Source organism: Convolutriloba macropyga, chromosome 10 (genome assembly GCF_964194025.1).
Source record: "Convolutriloba macropyga chromosome 10, txConMacr16.3, whole genome shotgun sequence".
Taxonomy (NCBI): domain Eukaryota; kingdom Metazoa; phylum Xenacoelomorpha; order Acoela; family Convolutidae; genus Convolutriloba; species Convolutriloba macropyga.
Window position 1 is genome coordinate 21755533 of NC_134477.1, and position 20382 is coordinate 21775914.

At 38.7% G+C, this 20382-nt stretch overlaps 1 protein-coding gene across 1 annotated transcript; it reads left to right on the forward strand.

The window, feature by feature from the left end:
- Positions 1-12817: 12817 nt before the first annotated feature.
- Positions 12818-16716, forward strand: LOC142348365 (uncharacterized). The gene is made up of 3 exons (XM_075399686.1): positions 12818-13090; positions 13259-13389; positions 16384-16716. The coding sequence occupies exons 1-3, from the start codon at positions 13003-13005 to the stop codon at positions 16483-16485; spliced, it is 321 nt and encodes a 106-aa protein (XP_075255801.1). The 5' UTR covers positions 12818-13002; the 3' UTR covers positions 16486-16716.
- Positions 16717-20382: the final 3666 nt, after the last annotated feature.

The window sequence follows — 20382 nt, forward strand, 5'->3', positions numbered from 1 at the left end:
TTTTCTCTAAAAAGTGTTTGCTCACTTTTTCCTCAAGCAAGTCGAGTTATGAGTAAGGAGAAAACAATTAGAAATTCGAAGAAAACGGATAGTTTTACTGTGAAATATTGCTGGAAAACTAAACTTTTAAATGTCTTTCGGCATAATCGAGTTAAACTACACTGCATCTTTTCGTATGACATAATTTATATCTAATTTATTAAGAACAATATTTCTGAGAATAAAGTGCGCTAAAATCTGGGTACGCTATTCATTTTGACAATTCGAAGGCTAATCAGTTCCGCTATTTACTTTAAGATTCAAAACTTTAACACATTATTTGCGTAATCAAATCACGACTGAAAATTCATGATTTTGAAGCATAGTTTAGGTGAATTTGCTTGATATCACCGATAATTTTGGCGTTTACCGAGAACCGCTGAGATGTTAATCAATGTTTTTGAAGTAACTTCTGCAGAGTCACTCAAATTTTCTTAAAACACGGAACTTGTTTGAAATCTCGGAGAGTTCAGGAAAGTGAACTTCTGGCTACGTATACAGGACCTTCTGCCATTTTGACAGACAAATTTTGGAATTTCAAAATTTGGATCTCTTCCGTTTGTGCCCCGCCCCCAGTACGTTATGCACCCCCAAGTACAGAGCACGTGCCATTACATAGCAAATCATTATATAGAAATATGACATGTGCGTCTGGGGGTGCAAAAAATATGCACCCACTAAACTGGGGGCACAAACAGAGAAGATCCCAGAATTTGCACGTGCTTTACTATAGCATTAATTCTTCCTGAGTCTGAATGACGAAGATTAACAAGTGTGTGTATGTCTGTGTGTGTGTGTGTGTGTGTGTGTGTGTGTGTGTGTGTGTGTGTTGGTGTGTGCGCGTATGTTTGTGTGTGTGTGTGTGTGTTTGTGTGTGTAGATGTGTGTGTGTGTGTGTGTGTGTGTGTGTGTTTGTGTGTGTGTGTGTGTTTGTGTGTGTGTGTGTGTGTGTGTTTGTGTGTGTGTGTGTGTGTGTGTGTGTGTGTGTGTGTGTGTGTGTGTGTGTGTGTGTGTGTGTGTGTGTGTGTGTGTGTGTGTGTCTAAACACCCAGATTTAGCCCTCGACTTATGAAAAGATTCATTATTTTTGGTGGTGAAGGGGGCTATAGTTAATCTGATCACTAGGCGGGGGGTATAATTGGAAAGACCCAAAAAATTTTGTCATGGGCTGAGCAAAAGTTTTCTTTGGTCAGTTTAGATAAAACTTGGTCTGCTCGTGGATCGAGAAATACCATTTCTGTGGTCGAGCTTGGGACGATTATTCGGTCGAGAACGACCTTTTCATGGGTCGAGCAGAAGTCTTTCGAAGGCCTTAAACTTTTTTATCTGAGAAGTCCTTGAATAGATTTTTTGTGCTTAAATGCATACTAAATCAACAATTGGACAAGACGAAACAGCATTGCATACGAGCAATCCAATTTAAGAGAGTTTAAAATTCGCCATTAGTTCTTTCTTCAAATCTTCAGAAAAATCAGTTGTCGCAGTTGGACTGTATTGCCAGATAACATGATTAAATAAAACAGTTGAATAGGAATAACCTCTACTCTATAACCCTTGATGAAAATACAAAGGTGTTTGGTAGCTTTCGCTTCCAAAATTTTGAACTTTTTTCCTAGAAAAAAAACAGATTTTTCTTGATTGGTTTTTCGTCGAGTTTAATGTTACCGAGTAAATGAGCAACGCTATTTGAATAGAGCGAGAAATGAGCAATCTAATACGTCATATCTCTTAACCATTTAAATAAACACAAATTCTCTTCTAATATACGTAGAAAGTTCCGAAAAAGTTCATTTAACCTAATTTTAAGTAAATATAACCATGATATGTATCGATTAAGCTGGTTTTCGGCTTAATACTTTAGGTTTTCTAGACACTTGCCGATTGAATACGAACTGATTTTGACGTCAATGACATCAGACAAAAAACCAGTAAAAGAGCATCGAAAAAACCTTGCCGTCTAAGCTTTCACTTGTTACATTGATCGTACTAATGCTTATACGTTGCTTTATACCGTTTTGTATAACTGACTATATCGATTTGGATGAGAATTGAATTAACTTTCGAAAGAGTGGATTTCACCTTTTACATTGGTGCCGCTCCGGGTTTACAAACACCCATTCCCTACCCATTAGAGTTTGTCCGTCGTGGTCTTGCAGTTCATGGAAGATTACATGCGTCCTTGGCAATTTGACGTTATCAGAAACAATTCTCGGTGGTTCAGACGATGGGATCAGTAGAATTACGTATACGGACAAGGCCACCTTCATAGGACAATGGTATTGACCGTCAAAAAAAATCGACAGGAACTGTAAGACAAAACTTTCGCAAACTATATTGCAGTGAATTGATTACAAACGATTTAGACGGCAAGTAATCCAACCCCTGATATCTTTCAAAGACATTTCAAGGGGTTGTGTAGTCAAATAACTCCGTGAAAATCATCCCTAAAAAGTCACCATTAACCCCCACAGTTGAATTTTTTGGAGCTTAAAAAACATCAAGGTTCGGAGTTAGAGCAAAGCTTCTGAAATTTACATATCTTTTCCCGCCAGATCGTAAAGAAAAGCAAGTAGTACTATCTTGACAAGTCTCAGCGAAATAGAATTTTTTTTTAGAAAAGGGAGCTGAGAAACCTTTATATATATATACTTAGACTTAAAATATCACAAATCTTTTTCCGCCAGATTGTAAGGAAAAGCAAATAGTACTATCTTGACAAGTCTCAGCGAAATACAATCCTTATTGGAGAAGGGAGCTGAGAAACTTTTTTAAAAAAAAAAGAAAAAAAAGAAACATCGATTTTGAAAATTTTTCGGTCGAAAGTTGGGAAATTCAGACAAATTGGTCCATTATGGCTACATAGCAAAAAAAATAACTTCATATATGAGAAAAAAAATGTGAGCACATAATGCTATATTGTTCAATTTTGAAAATCTTTGGTCAAATTTGAGGCAAATCAAAAAATTTAGAAAATCAATACCGAATATTGATAAATCGTACTTTCAAGCTTAAAACCGTCCAGTTTACTGGATTACCGTTCCGTAATCAAGAATTTGCAAAAAAATTGACCAAAATTTTGAAAAATTGGACAAATAATGGTGTGAGATATAAACTCACAACCTCCGGCTCAAAAAAAAAATTTGTCTTCTTATTATCTTCGTATCTCGTTTCGTTTCCGTACCGTACCGTCCGCTTCTTTTTCGTTCCTTAACTTCACTATTCTTAATTTCCGTTCATTTTTCATCAACGTCGCTCTCCCAAAATTTTGCTTTCGTTTTCGTTTCCAATCATTCCGTTTTTCTTTCATTCAGAGTTGTTTTTCTCCGCCTAATTTTTTCCTTCGATGTAGTATGTTATATGCGATGAAGTATGTTGTTGTTTTTGCTGTAGTATGTTGAGTATGCTAGTATGCTGGTTTGTTGTTTAGGTCTTATAGCTTTCTAGGGTGTGACTTAAGTTTATTCTCGAGTTACGGCTGGGTTGTCCTTTGACTTTTCAACTCTACTAATTTACTAGCCCTTCTGTTGTAGTATATTGATTTTGCTGCTGTATGTTTGTGTGTACCTGTACGATTGCTAGTTGGTTTGGTCCTGTTGCCTTCTAGGGCGTGACTTAAGTTTATTCTGGAGTTACGGCTGGGTTGTTTCTTGACTTTTCAAACTATCTTAGTCTACAAATACACTATTGTAGTTTATCCAATTTTGCTGTAGTTTGTTTAATACCGTTAGTATGCTGATTGTTTGTTTTGGTTTGGGTTTTGCTAGGATGTGACTTAAGTTTATTCTGGAGTTACGGCTAGTAAAATTTCTCGACCTTTTCATCCTTTTAGTGTACTACTGCATTGCTGTAAAATAGTTTGTTGTTAAATTTGTCGTTATAGACCCATTATGAACTATATTAGATTGTCTTGCAGTAGCTTCTCTACTTCTTCCTAGGGTGTGACTTAAGTTTGTTCTGGAGTTACGGCTAGGTTGTTTGCTTGAGTTTTTGCTGTGGTCTGCTAACATAGTTCTTTCCGAACTCATTTCCCGCCCATTATTCCCACCGTTCCGGTTCGTTTGTTTTCCCACACGTCCCGTTTCCGTTTTGTCGCGCATTGCTCGCTCGACTTCTCGTCTGTCCCGTTTCCGTTCTGTCGCGCATTGCTCGCTCGACTTCTCGTCTGTCCCGTTTCTGTCACGTCGCGCGTTGCTCGCTCGACTTTCCGTGCGTAACGTCTCCGTTTCGTCGCGCGTTGCTCGCTCGACTTTCCGTCCGTAACGCCTCCGTTTCATCGCGCGTTGCTCGCTCGACTTCCCGTGTGTCCTTTGCCTCCCTCCGCGTTGAGCGCATAGCGTTCAGCGCTCCACTTCTGTTTTGTCGGGCACAGTGTGCTCGACGACCTTCTTTGCTCTTTGGGTGGTTTGTTTTACAGACTGTCTACAGTTTGCTGTGTCTGGTGTCTTTTGCGTTGGGTTTGTTTTGCGTGGATTTGATTTGTTTGGAGTGTGCATATAATAGATAACCGTGTGCTGTGGTAGTTTTGCTGGTATTTGGAAATAATAACATCGCGATGTCTAATAGTCTTGATCAAAAAGTCAAAAAGTTGTACGCTGCCAGGTCAAAGCGTGAAGCTGAATTGCATGCTATACATGAAGATATTCTTCATTGTATAAATAGTCAAAGTAGGCGAGTGAAAATTGAACGCCTAGTAACAAAGTGCAACGAAGCATTTATGACTGTTGTAGACAAAAATGAGGACCTGATTGCTTTTGCTGGAAATACGGAGGATCCAAATGCACTTGTTCCTTCATTAGAGTCTTACTTGGAGGCGATGACAACTAAGAACGACAAGATACTCACTTCAGCAAGAAACTACATCAACTCTGCTGATGATAAAGCGAGTGAGTTCCAGGAACCAAGGGCTTCCATTCGTTCAAGACTTCCCTCACTTATGACCTCTTCAAAAACATCTAGTCAGCGTAAACATGATTATGTTATTGCTAAAATGAAGCGTGAAGAAATTGAAAAACAAAATGAGGCAGCCATTCGCCTTGCTAAACAGAAAAAGCAAGTGGAAATAGATGAACTGGAGGAAGACAACAGGAAACGTTTGGCAGAGGCAACTCTGCAAGAATTTGAATTGCTGGACGCTGTTTCCAAAGGTAGCCAATCTGAAACAACTGCAAGTGCTAGGAGCTCAATGAGAAGTGAAACGCTGTTCAAGACTGGATCAACACCTCACTTGCTTTAAGTTTTCACAATGAGGAGAAAACTAGTGAAACACAGGTTATGATTGACCCTCCAGAATGTCCTAGCCACAACAACGGCAAAACAGTGGAAGATCAGAACACTGAAGTTTCAAGGCATTCTATTCCAAAAAATTGTCGAGGCAATTACAATTTAAGCAATGAGACCCTGCAGCAACTCGACCCCTATTATACTCCACCTGAAAATTTTTTGGCTGCTGCTAACACACAGGCGTTGTACCAGGCGCACCTAAGGGCGCAAATGGATCAAACTGGCCAACAAGGCATGGCGCTTCCAAGCATAACCAACCAAGTAACCCCGTATAGTCACCCGCCTTCTGTACACGCCCCAGGGGCTTCTTCACCACCCATTCAACAGCCCATTCCACCACAGCCGTTCGCACCGCAAGTAAATCAAAATAATGCCTCCAAGTTAATTCCCAACGCGCAACTTCAATTCTCAAGGGGACCTGAAACATCAAGTCTTCCTAAGAATGATTCGGCCCCGCGTATCTTCTCCCGACAACAAATTAATTTTGTCCCCCGAGCACCAAACGCCACTCTTCCTCCTTTTCCGTCAACAAATCATCCAGCCCCCGCAATAAACGTTCCCCTACACCCAAGCGCCCCACCAAGTCCAAACACTCAACGGCACAACTCCGAACCCGCTCATCCTAACGACCTTCCCATTCCGAACCCAGTCTTCGCACCTAACATCACTGCTCCCATCCCACACGCCCCTTTGAGTAATCAGCCTCTCGTCAACGAAACTTTTCAAAATAATAATAACCGAGTACACAAAGTTGTACATTCTGTTGTTCCGCCTGTCCCAAATATGCCCACTATTCCTCTTGGCCAAAGTTTTGTGCCAAATATGAGTAATTGGCGTTTTCCGCAGCACAGACCGTCATTAGTCAACCAAGACAATACTACCGAAAATAATGTTGCTCCAAATGTACAGGCACACATCGCACCATCAGTTACTAAATTTCCACAACAAATATATTCGAATTCACTCCTTTTGATTGATATGCAATCACCACCCGGCACACATCAGGAAAACCCGATTGCAACTACAAGTAATTTTGTACCTGGTCTGGCCACTCCGGTTTTTCAGCCAACATACCCTTATGTTGAGCCCACTCCGTTGAGTTGGAGTGGTCCGCAGGTGTCTGCACCTGCTCCTCCGATACCAGACAATGCGTCATTGATTAGGGAACTGGCTGATGCGATAACAAGTAAGAAAAACAACCCTTTGCCTGAGTGGAAACTTGCTGAGTTTAATGGCGACCCATTAAAGTGGCATGAGTGGTATGGTCAATTCAAAAGCGCGATTGACTCGCAGACGCTCACTGATGACGTTAAATTGACGTACCTTAAAACACTGGTCACCGGTAAAGCAAATATTGCAATCGCCGAGTTTGCTTACTGTGGTTTAATGTACAAGGATGCACAAAGGACTTTAGAACGTAAATTTGGCCAGCCACAGGCAGTCGTAAGTGCACACTTGGATAAACTAAGCAATTTTCCGCCTCTCAAAATGCACAATAGTGATAACATCATTAACTATTCGGCAGCCATATCCAGCCTCGTTGGGGTTTTCAAGTTACTATCATATGATGCTGACTAGAAGAGCGCTTCCCTACTTAACCAAGCGGTACAGAAGTTACCACCAAACATGAAAGAGTCTTGGTCACTCTTTACGGTTAAGAAGCACTGGTTTAAGCCTACCCTCCTTGACTTTAACGATTGGCTTAAAGAAAAGGCTGAGGCCCATGATCTTATGAAACAAAGCGCAACCAAGGCCAAACCTGAAGAAAACATCACTTCAGTAACCAAGACCAAAACAGCCTCAAAAGTGTTTGCATCAAATTCGCAACAAAGGGAAACAAAGAAGCAAATGCCATCTGCTTCCACAAATACTTACTTTCGATGCATTGTATGCAAAGGTAACCACCGGTTATGGGAGTGTCGAGTTTTCAAGGAAAAGACTCCAACCCAGAGAGCTAAGTTGGTGGCGGATAACAAACGTTGCTTTTCGTGCTTACGGGACAAGCACACATTCCGCCAGTGCCCTCAACCAAGAAAGTGCCGAGCAGAAGGGTGCAATAGTTCGCATAACACACTATTGCATGGAGCAGATAGGGTTTTACCAACGAAACAGTCGACAAATTCCAATACCATTCAACCTTCTGGCAACACAGGTCAAAGTAAAGCAACTTCTAGTCAACTCCAGCCTAATAAGACCACAACAATGTCATCTGTTACTGACGTTAAGGGGCTCCTTCAGGTGACTGAATTGCAGTTGGTCAATTCGTCCGGTTTAGATACCAAGGCTTTAGTTTTGTGTGATACCGCCTGCAGTAACTCTTGGGTGGCCGGTAGTCTCGCAGATAGACTCGGTTTGCACGGTAAAGCACTAAAGCTAACTGTCAAGGGTATTAATACCGAAGAAGTAGTTGATACTAGGGTTGTTGAAGTTACTGTGAAACCAAGAGAACAACAAGATTTCGAACCATTCACCGTCAACCCTTTCGTTAAAGAGAGTCTGAACGTCGGCTCAGATATAATTAATGTAAAGGCCCTGCAAGAGACTTACCCACACTTAGCAGTCCTTGATCCCGTAACATATTCCTATAAAGACATTGAGATGATACTCGGACAAGATGTCTATCATGCCATCCGGCCGTTAGAATACTTCTCTGCCGATGAGAAGCGTTCACCCGTTGCCGTACGCTTGCCCATAGGTTGGGTCTTAAGCGGTCCGTTACCATCAAGTTCGTGTTTAACCTCAGCGTGCTTTAAAGTGAATATCGAACAAGACAATGAGTTAGCAAGTCAAGTAAAGTCATGGTACGACATTGAATCATTCGGGGCAAACAAGCAGGTCGACTCAAGATCTGCAGCAGACGCAAGGGCTCACGAAATCCTTGAGAGTACCACCATACACAATGGCCTGAGATACGATGTCGGAATGCTGTGGCCAGCAGACAACATCCAGCTACCAAATAATTACTTCTCCTCCCTTGTGCAACTAAAATCGCTGGAAAAACGCTTGACCAAGGATGAAGACCTCAGAGAGAAGTATAATAGTACCATCAAGGAAGACCTAAATAAGGGGTATGTAATTGAGGTTCCGGATGCTCACAAGGTTGAGAGCCGGTCCGATAAAGAGTGGTACCTACCTCACCATCCGGTTTTAAACCCGAACAAACCAGGTAAGGTGCGTAGGGTGCTCAATGGAGCAGCAAAATTTCATGGCGCCTCACTGAATAAATCTTTACTCACTGGCCCTGATCTGCTCCAAAATCTTATTTACGTACTTCTTCGCTTCCGACAACATCCATATGCCGTCTCCGCCGACATCGAGGGAATGTTTCTACAGGTTGGCGTGTTACCATCAGATCAACCATCACTTCGCTTTCTGTGGCGGGAGGACCCCACAACTGACGTTGTAGTGTATCAATATACGCGCCATATATTTGGGGCTAAAGACTCGCCCACATGCGCCAACTATGCATTACAACGCACTGCGAGAGACAATGCCAAGTTTTACCCCGAAGCTGCAAAAGCCGTCCTTGAAAACTTCTATATGGACGATTACCTTGACTCAGTGGAGTCTCCCAAGAAAGCCATCAATAGATCGAAGGAATTGGTACATCTTCTCCATCTCGGTGAGTTCAAGCTTACAAAGTTCGTAAGCAATGTACCAAATCTGGCTGACCGAATTGATGGTTCCCCTCAATCTACTGAGCCCAAGGTTATTGTTTCATGTCAGGAGGATTCATCGCATGTGCTAGGGTTAAAGTGGGATCACACTAATGACACTTTAGTTGTGAGTCGGGGTACAAGCTGCGCTATCACCAAGTCCCTCACGCAACGCTTGGTCCTAAGTCTTGTCTCGAAAGTCTTTGATCCAATTGGTCTTGTCGCACCGTTTACCGTCGGTGCGCGACTGCTCTTAAAAGATATCTGGCGTGTCACAGGACAGCAATGGGATGACGAGCTCCCACAGGATATAGTTCAAAGATTTTTGGTTTGGAGTGCGGACTTACCAAAGCTTGAAAACATCAAAATTCCTCGAAGTTACTTTAGCGGACCCTTTGATAATATAGAGTTGCATATGTTCGGTGACAGTTCTCAGGATATTTTTAGTGCCGTTGCAATTCTTCGATCCCGAGTAACAACTCCTACGGGCAAGATAGAAACAGAGCTTGCGTTTGTTTTGGGGAAAGCGCGCGTGGCGCCAATGAAGGTAATGATTGTCCCAAAACTGGAATTGCAAGCAGCTCTACTTGCCGCTCGGCTGAAGAACGAAATTATTCAGGCACTTACTGTAACTGTTAACCAAGTATTGATGTGGACAGACAGCATGACCGTTCTTCAGTGGATAAACTCTAATGAAAAGCAACCAATCTTTGTTGCAAACCGCGTTTGTGAAATTTTGGAGTATACCAGCGTTGACCAATGGAACCACGTCGCAACTAAGGATAATCCAGCTGACGCTGGCACGCGTGGAATGTCCGCTGAGGTTTTGCAACTAAGCAGTTGGGCCAATGGTCCACATTTCTTAACTAACTCAAGTTTCCCTTTCGTGCCGAACAAAGACGTCATTAATAACATCAAACTTGGCGTCAACCAAGCAGTCATTATAGAAGACACTGTTTCTCTCGCTACATCTGTTAAAAAACAGACAACTCCCGTTCCGTCGTTATTCCCATTTGATAAGTTTAGTTCTTATCAAAAGTACTTGCGCATTGCCGCATACGTTCTCCGGCTTTTGCCGAAACATGCCGGCTACCGTAACCCCGATGGTAGCATTACCGACCCTACTGAGCTTGACGAAGCCGAGCGTCATCTACAGTACTTGGTGCAAGGAGAGTCTTTTGAAGCCGAAAGAAAAGATCTTCTTGACAATAAATTCGTTAAACGGAGTAGCCGAATTGCTCCACATTCACCGTTTATTGGTCCAAATGGGCTAATCCGTTCCTCGGGCCGCATCAAGCGGTTAATTGAAGTTGGTTTTAGCGTGAAGTACCCAGTCATCTTAGACGCACGTCATCCGTTTGTAAAACTGTTTCTTGAACACACGCACGCAAAGCATTATCACCAAGGCGTTGAATACCTCAGATCAATTGTGCAGGAACACTATACAGTACTGAAACTAAGATCATCTTTGCGTTCCATCAAAGCACACTGCCTGAGATGTCGAGAATTCCAAGCTGTAACCATGAAACCAATCATGTCTGACTTACCTGAGGAGAGACTTGCTTACCAGTCTCCTCCCTTCACGAACACTGGCGTTGACTACTTTGGGCCATTCTATGTTACTGTCCGCCGTACTACTGAGAAAAGGTGGGGCTTCCTCTTCACCTGTCTCACTACTCGCGCTGTCCATGTCGAGATAGTTACATCCATGGACACCAGTTCTTGTGTTATGGGAGTTGGGCGGTTTGTGTCACGTAGGGGTACACCTGCCATGATTTGGTCGGACAATGGCACTAACTTTATTGGAGCGGAGAAAGAACTCCGAGAAAGTATTGAAAAGTGGAACGTTGTCAACATTGCGGCTGAGCTCGCTCACAAAGTATAAAATGGAGATTCAATCCACCCAGCGCACCACATCAAGGGGTATCTGGGAGAGGTTGGTAGGCAGCTTCAAGCGCGTGTTGTATACTATTCTTGGCACGCGTCGCCTCACGGATGAGGTACTGCATACTACCTTTTGTCTCGTGGAGAATGCTCTCAATTCGCGTCCTTTAACACCAGTAAGCGCTGATCCGTGCGATTTGAACGCTTTAACGCCCAACCACTTTTTTCTAGGAGAATACTCTACCGGTATTCCGTCTGTTGTCGGCAATAATGAGCTTGACCATCGTAAACGCTACGCCCGTGCGCAGTCGTACGCTAATGCGATCTGGTCTCGTTGGATCAGAGAGTACGTACCGACGCTGAACCGACGCTCTAAGTGGCAGACGCCTGCCGAGCAACACCTTAAGACCGATGACTTGGTTTGGATAGTTGAAGAAACCAACCCTAGGGGTTACTACCCAACCGCTCGGATTGTGGAACTCCGCTACGGCTCCGATAGCGTCGCGCGCTCCGCCGTTTTACGTACGTCGACCGGTTCACTCGTTCGCCCGCTTGTAAAGCTTGTACCAGTTTTCCCAACATCTTCTTCCGGGCCGGAGGATGTTACCGAGTAAATGAGCAACGCTATTTGAATAGAGCGAGAAATGAGCAATCTAATACGTCATATCTCTTAACCATTTAAATGCACACAAATTCTCTTCTAATATACGTAGAAAGTTCCGAAAAAGTTCATTTAACCTAATTTTAAGTAAATATAACCATGATATGTATCGATTAAGCTGGTTTTCGGCTTAATACTTTAGGTTTTCTAGACACTTGCCGATTGAATACGAACTGATTTTGACGTCAATGACATCAGACAAAAAACCAGTAAAAGAGCATCGAAAAAACCTTGCCGTCTAAGCTTTCACTTGTTACATTGATCGTACTAATGCTTATACGTTGCTTTATACCGTTTTGTATAACTGACTATATCGATTTGGATGAGAATTGAATTAACTTTCGAAAGAGTGGATTTCACCTTTTACATTTAAACTTATGAAGGAGCATAGCTGCTGACTACTTTTTGAGCATTTTTAAGCAAAAAAATTGCAAACTCATGAAATGAAATTTCCTCGATTCATAAATTGATAACTAATTTTTGAACTCAAAGTTTTGCGTCTAGCAAAAGTCGAGCATGATAATTTGGTTCATAAAAGTCCAGCGTGATCAATTTGAGTCCATAAAAAATTGAATCTGACATTTTGGGTTGAGTCAAAGTCCAGTTGGTTGCTAAAGTGGAGCTGGTCATTCCATAGGCAAATCGTTTTATCATACCATTTTTTTTGGTCGAGCATGGTCTTTTCATAAGTCTTGATCTATATTTTGTACCAATATTAATAATGGAGCTTGATATTTTACTTGTGTGTAAGACGATCCAGAAGGTCTTCAAGAGTTCTTCATGTTTGAGAAGAGACCAATCTGGCCAATCTGGGAAGACTACTGTCCTTCACATGTCATATGCGCGGAAGACTTAGGGCTCCTATTTTATATCTCAACTTACTTATCTATGAGCTAAAATGATTAATCGAATCAACGTCACTCTTGTAGGCCGTTTGTTTTTATATATACCAGTCCTTATGTTGGGATTAAAAGTCAAGGTCAAATCCGACTTTGGGTTTTAAACCACTCTTAATTCAAAGCAGAAACATAATTAGAATACAGAGAAACATTTCGACATAAAGCGTTTTAATCAATTGATATTTCATTGCTCCAACGAATTGTGCCAAATATTTTGCCAAAAAACTGTTGAGGCCATGTTACGAGATTTCATCACTTCACTATTGAAAAATTTTCATTTTTCTAATAAGAAAAAAAGAAGTTGAGACTGACTTGAAACAAAATAACATAAAGCTGAAGCAAAAAAAGATTTGTTTTGCTCTGCTGTTCCGAAAAAAGGTAACCCGGTCTCTATTTTGGGTTCTATATAATTTATTCTGAACTTTCAGGTTTTTTGAGTTTTCAGGAAAATTTTTGATTTCTGTTCACGGGACGAGATACATCGAGCTGCAATCAGAAATCGTAAAAAGTGTTATCAAGATTTGCCGAGAGCTGTCGAGAAATTTCGTGGGGTTATCTTGATAGGATCTTACCAAGATTGACAATGTTGGTTTTTCAAGTTCTTGCCAAGATGTTTCAAGTTTTGCAAGAGAAAGCTGAGGGCAATCTAGTGGGAGTTAAAAGCCTTTTTGGTAAGTAAATTCCGATATACTTAAATGCGCAGATTCGAACCTGACAATGTCACGTTATGAGTACAATTCTATTTTTAATTCTTGAGTAAAAATGATTCTCAAATATACATGATTTTGTACACTTCATACTAGGAGCTCTTGAAATTGATCTTGTCCAATGATGTGCAGTTTATTGTGGCCACACATCCAGAGGCGACAGTGGAGCTCCCCTGTATGCCATGAGTCCAGACTGGCGCCAACTGGTACGATGTCTCTACGGAGTCACAACACACCTCAAATACAGACACTGGAAAACTAAGGTGAGATTGACACAACTTAACGGACTATAACGATCTGTGTTCCATCAGAGTGGCTACATAAAGTTTGCGACTCCAAGCACACGATTGCACAGTGTTTTAGCATTGGCACCTGTTCCGTAGCTAGGGGATGCAAATTATGTTTTCTTTTTTTGTGGGGGGGGGGGGGGGGGTTACAATTTTCTGAATTTAATAATTTTCCTCGAGCTATAATTCGTAATTATGTAAAGGAGGCAGTTAAAAAATTACACTCTATAACACACGATTGACTCAAGTTGAACATCTGTTCAATTATTGTTGAAGAACAGCTTTTCAATGCTCGCATTCAAATTCCCTTAAGCCCGATTCCCTTGAGCCCTTAGCCCAAAAGCACTTCTTTTATTGAGCAGTGCTATGAGTAACACCGCAAAACTGCTTATTGTCTTCTTAATCCCCAAATCGTACCGAGAGAGACATTGCTGAAATTATTCCCCAACTAGGCTTTCTTGCATTTCGGTCTGACTGAGAATGTCTTACATATCAAATATTTCAATGGTGATAAAAAACAAAGCGTGGAAACTAGTGAATTATAGCATCGAATATAGTTAAAGGCTGTTGTCAATACTATCCCCACTTGCCCAAAAAACGCACCGGTGAAAAATGAATAAACATATATCCAACTTTGAAGCAAAGTTTCAAGTAAAGTCACTTTGTGTAAGAGGTTTCCGCAGACACTCATCACTCTTCTCTCAAAACCTGGGTCGCGAAATCAAACGAGAAAATTGAATACATATACTGGAGAAACTCGACATAAGCCACGTTATTATGTACTGCCCAACTTGTGTTCCAAGTGTGTTGAAACTCTTGATTTCTTTTTTAAAAATATGAATTATGCTGAATGACATATATAATTTCAATTGGAAAAGACCCCCGTTGAAGGTTGGCTAAAAAAACATAAGAAATTAAAGTTTTTGATTGGTATATTTATGGTAAAACAGTCAAATCCTTTATAAAATTTTTAACCGATTGAATCGTAAACAAACGTTTCATGCTTTAGTTTTTATGGCCGTTTTTGATCGTTTTTAAGCCAAAGATCTGACGGTTTTACGAGAACACCCTTTCAGCTTTTATATTTTTAGAAAATGACAGCCTCTGAGTGTTTTTGAAACGTTTTTGTACGTTTTTCAGAACCTACCAGGATGGGGAGACTCCTGCATCAGCCCTCATTTCAACTGAACAAATTGTTAAATAGGTTGAAAAAGCATCGAAATTCTAAGAGTCTTTTAAGCGCAAAATTAGAGAAATGAATTTTTTTCGTAGACAAACTAAATGGTAATGTTTTCGTTTCAAAAACTGCTTGCTTACCATGATTCAAACCATTGTTGGAAATTTTTGATGAACCCTTGACAACCATTTCGATGCACAAAATGTTTAAAACTTTTTGCATCAATCAACTAAAATTTTGAGAAAAAAAACTTCTTTTTCCGAAACTTTAACTGAAAAAACATTTTGGGAGCTACAGATAAAAACGTAACTGTTTTGAAAAAAATTATGTCAAAACTTCTTAAATTTTTATACAAATGTCATTATTGCTCAATAATTGAACAAAACTTGTTGACAAAGAGTACTGATAAAACCGATTCATTTTTCTGTTCAAGACAAAAAGACAAATTTGGTGAAGTAAAATTTAACGGCAAAAAACTGAACAAAACTGCAGAAGTTTAAGATATGGTTGATTCAAATTTAGGCTTCCAAAAACAATTTATTTATGTTCTCTTAAAATTGGCAGTGGCCATAAATCTTACATGCCATTAAATACTACTTGAAGCACGATTTTTGTTGTTCAGGTCTTGAGTACTCTCATAATCAAATATAAGTGCAATAAATGGTAAAAAAATAAGTTGGATAAAAACTATTCAACAATACAACGGTTAAACCCACATATAAAGTGGGGAATCAAAGTACGCAACAAAAAATTTTGAAAAAATTTTAATCCCAGCCCGAGTTGTCAACGCATAAAAAACGCAAAATTGTGTATGATGGCATTGAATGCGTCGAATTGATGTACAATCTACGCTTGAGCAGAATTTTTTTTCATAATTTTGTATTGAATTTCGCGTAAATCTTACTTATTTTTGCGTTGAGTTTAGTGTAGTTATCAACTATTTTTGCATTGAATTTAGCGTTGATCTTTCATAATTTTGCGTTGAATTGGGCGTAGATCCTGCATAACTTTGCGTTCATTTTAGCGCTGATTTTGCTTATTTTTCCGTTGAATTTTGGGTTGATTTCACATAACTTATAAAGAATGTGGTGCAAAAGATTAATATGGTAGAAGGGCGCAGTGGTAGAAGAGGAGTCAAGAAACATGGAGGCCAGTATTTCGAGTCTCACAAACAGAGCTGTAAGCAGGGATTCTTCGTAAAATTTACGTTAAATTCAACGTAAAATTATGTAAGATCTACGCTTAGAATCCTTAAACTTTGTAGTAAAGATCTAGGCCTAGAAAAGCAAACTTATGTAAGATCTACGCTCAGAAACGCACAATTCAACGCTTTACCGCAAAATATGTAAGAAAATTGCGGTGAATTTTCTAACTTGTCAACGCTACTTACCGCTTATCTTATATAATTTTTGCATAATTCCTCGGCCCAGGTGTACTATAGTTACCGGTCACAAATAGTCAAAAACGGTTAAAAACGGTCATTTCTCACACCAATTTGATCGCTAGTTTGGTCAACCGGGGTGCTGACTTTGTTTCAGCATTTTTAACACCTAACAATCAACTTTTTAACAAATTCAACTTATTTCTGACATAATTTCTCTACATTCGGCAGGTTTATTTAAAAATTTATAATGTTTTACGCGCAAATACGGACACTGGCAGTGTGTGGCATACCAACATACGGGACAATGACAACTTTTTCCACTGATAACTTTCCTCAATTGTGGAAAGTTAACTTTAGAGGAAAGTTAACAGAATTCATGATGTCTAACCAACTAAAAAATACGTTTCAGGGAAACCCAGATTATGTACCAGAGATGTATTTTGCCAGCATTCCCTTCTTCCATCATTGGATTACAAAAACTATGGAGAACGCTGAAACGAGTTTAGAATGAAAACAAAAGAAGTACAAACAAGAATTGAAAGAGGGGAAAATTTTGAAAAAAAAACTCAAACTCAAAGATCAGCTTACAATGAAACTCTGTCAAAAGCAAAAGCTATAGTTAGCGCCTTCTATTTGTGGTCAAAATACTTTACAGTTCATTCGAAAAATTCTATTTGGTAAATGACAAAAATTTAAACGGGAACGAATATAAGCACATCCTACGCAAAAGTCTTCCATGTTTTGAAATCACGCATAATTGTTTACTCTAGCAAAGAAAATATTTTTCTTGCACGCTAACTAAACAGAAAATAGTTCATTTTTTTGGAGTCTTGCAGCAGTTTTCAATGCAGAAATTCATAAACCATCAGGGTACACACGGGAAGATTTGCTTAAATTCTTTTACTCGAAGCTGCCTATTTTACTTAATTACTTTTCGATGTCATCATTCCCATTAAACAGTTCGAAAAAATGAAATACGTATGTGTTGCAAAGTTTCTGTGCTTCTTCAAGTAACTTTGCAATTAATTTGCTGATGACAAAAAGTGTTAGCTCAAAAACAAAAACACTGTTACACCGAAAAACATGTCAGTCTTTTTGGAAGAAACGGATGTTTGCCTGAAACAGAACAAGCTTACTATGAACAGTGATAAAGCTGATTTACTTCTCCTTTGAGACTAAAAAATGATTTTGGCAAATAAATTTAAACTGAGAACAAATAAAAGCACAGAACACAGCAGTTATTTAGGAATTCAGATTGATTCAGATTGGAACTTTCAAAAAGAAATCAAAAGTTCGCTGAAAAAAAAAACAATGCGCAAACGAACATACAATCAACATGTATTATACATCATCAAAAACTTTTATACATTTCGAAACGCACTTATTGGTGTTCAGATCCTTAGTCCTCTCACATTTCAATTTAAGCGCTAAATTCTTTCACAAATTTCAAGAAATTGTCAATACAAAGAGCAAAGCAAAGGATAATTTTGGGAATCAATATTTGCTGCATAGAATTTTTTTTTGAAAATTTAAGAGATCTTCAAATGAATTCTGACTTTTTACCGACAGAATTGTTGATAAATCAAATGAGTGTTCTGAAGTTATAACCAATTGTTTTTCAGGGACGTAATTTAGTACAAGTAGCTTTTTGCTGGGGTGAAAAAAGAATTGTTAACCAAATAGCAGCACAGAACAACTCATTATAATATATGCAACACGTACAAAAAACATTTGAAATACAATAAACTTCCTCTTGAAATGCAGAAATCAAATCTCAATTCCAAATTTGAGGTTCTCAATTCCATTCGAAAGAAAAATTAACTTTTACAAAATTAAGTTTGTCTTTAGAAGAATGTAGAATCCTCAATTTTGATTCAAAAAATTGTACTGGAGAATGAAGATTTATATCTTAAACCTGACCTGCAAGCTTCAACCAAGCTCAACCAATACTGACACACACATACACACACACACTCACTCACACACACACACACACGCATATATATATATATATATATATATATATATATATATATATATATGTATGTATTTATATATCTATACATATATATATATATATATATATTTATATATATATATATATATATATATATCTATATATGTTTATATATATAAATTTTTGCAGTTAGTAACAATTTAGAACTGTAACACAGTTTTTCTGATTTTGTAAACAAAAAAGTAGTGTTTCTTGCAACCTGAAACCTTAAAGCGTTGAGACAGTTCAAGCGAATCCAATATGGTGCTTTGTCGAATTCAACTTGGTTTATTTGGGAGACTAATAAATTTATACGAACTATTAGATGTTTCACGTTTTATAATCTCGAAACGTTGGGAAAGTGTACCGATTGACGAATAATCGAATTCATTCCAAAGCTGGTTTTGGAATTTTTCTCTAATTTTGAAATGTTTTGTTCGAGTATTTTGATGAAGAATCAGATACCCGTGAAAGTCTTCAGAATTTTCTGGCCTAGCAATATCATAACGAAATTTGATTATCGACAGTTCTGCTATTATTAGCTCAGCTGGCAGGGTCTTTGTCTGGATTAGCAGATCTCTTGCTTTGTCATACTTTTTGCGTAGAAAGCACACCTTTATACCCCAGTTAATCTGTCAATTAAGGCGTTTTAGTTTTTTTGCAGATAAATTTTGAAAAAAGATTGTCGAAAATGATAAGTGTGAAAGCACAAGTGATTTTAGAAGAAGAATTCGCGCGTTCAGGGGAACTTGATGTCTTATAAGATAAATTGATCTTATAGCATGAGCCATCTTTTTCAAGGTTTTATGCAGCTGCTCTTCGAAACTAAGATTCCTGTCAATTTGAATACCAAGATATCAGCAACTTTTTTGTGCTGTGAGAACTTCGTTTTTGTAAAAAATAGATCCGAAATCTGGATTATCACGCGAGAAAAAGATTAATTCGGTTTTGTTTATATTCAAAGTTAGTTTGTTCATCTCTACATATTCTTCTGTTTTTTAAAAAATTTCCGTGACTTTTCCATGTAAGCTACCTTTCTGTCCACAACAGAAAATACTTGTGTCATCTGCGAATTGAATTACTTTTTCCGTTGTGCTTATATTAGATGAGAAATCGTTTACATATAAAAGAAAAGTGAGTGGTCCTAAAACAGTTCCTTGTGGCACACAGTGATTCAAAATTTCACAATCAGAGAATATGCCATTAAGTTTTACCTTTTGTCTGCGGTTGGCAAGAAATGAAAACAGAAATTCTTTCGCTTCCTGGGAAAAACCATACATTTCAATTCTTTTAAGGAAATTGTTATGCGAAATGGAATTAAACGCTTTTGCAAGGTCTAGAAAAATAGCAACAGTTTCTTTGCTTTGATCTATATTAGCCGAAACTGTTTCAACCAGCTTTGTCAAATTCAAATTGGTTTATTTGGGAGACTAATAAATTTATACGAACTATTAGATGTTTCACGTTTTATAATCTCGAAACGTAGGGAAAGTGTACCGAATTGGATTTCAAATTAGCTCATTTTAGCAATCATTGAAAAAATGTTGAGAAAAATAAGGTCTCAATTCGACCTGCTGACGTTACAAGAACGGTCAACATCGTTAAACTTACATATGTGACAATTTTTGTACACACATCATAGGACTGATGCTGGTCATCACTTGACTAGGACCCTAGAGACCCATTGATGAACTGTCAAGAAAATTTCGTATTATGCTACATAGTTTAAAACAAGCAAGTTGAAAAAAATTTTCAGAAGTCTTTTTTTGCAACAAGTAAATTAAAATTATAACCATACGGTTAAATATACCTGAAACAAAACAATATTTCAAATCATTCAAACAATAATAATATAATAAACATCAACAAATTTCTTAAAGAAGCACATTTTAAAATTTTCTTTTGATCGTTTTCTTCCTAAAAATAAAAATAACTTTTATAAGCTCCTACGTTACTATTTTTTCATGTTGTCAGAGCAAGAAATCATTCAACGTTTTCTTAAAAACGTTTTCATTTTTTGCCAACCGAAGCCAATGTGGTAATTTATTCCATTTTTGTACGCGTTGACGAATAATCGAATTCACTCCAAAGCTGGTTTTGGCATTTTTCTCTAATTTTGAAATGTTTTGTTCGAGTATTTTGATGAAGAATCAGATACCCGTGAAAGTCTTCAGAATTTTCTGGCCTAGCAATATCATAACGAAATTTGATTATCGACAGTTCTGCTATTATTAGCTCAGCTGGCAGGGTCTTTGTCTGGATTAGCAGATCTCTTGCTTTGTCATACTTTTTGCGTAGAAAGCACACCTTTATACCCCAGTTAATCTGTCAATTAAGGCGTTTTAGTTTTTTTTGCAGATATATTTTGAAAAAAGATTGTCGAAAATGATAAGTGTGAAAGCACAAGTGATT

Coding starts and splice junctions, on each gene's coding strand:
- LOC142348365 (XM_075399686.1), top strand. CDS start 13,003: ATGTTGGTTTTTCAAGTTCTTGCCAAGATGTTTCAAGTTTTGCAAGAG. Junction 13,091..13,258: donor GGGAGTTAAAAGCCTTTTTG/GTAAGTAAATTC, acceptor AATGATGTGCAG/TTTATTGTGGCCACACATCC. Junction 13,390..16,383: donor ACAGACACTGGAAAACTAAG/GTGAGATTGACA, acceptor AATACGTTTCAG/GGAAACCCAGATTATGTACC.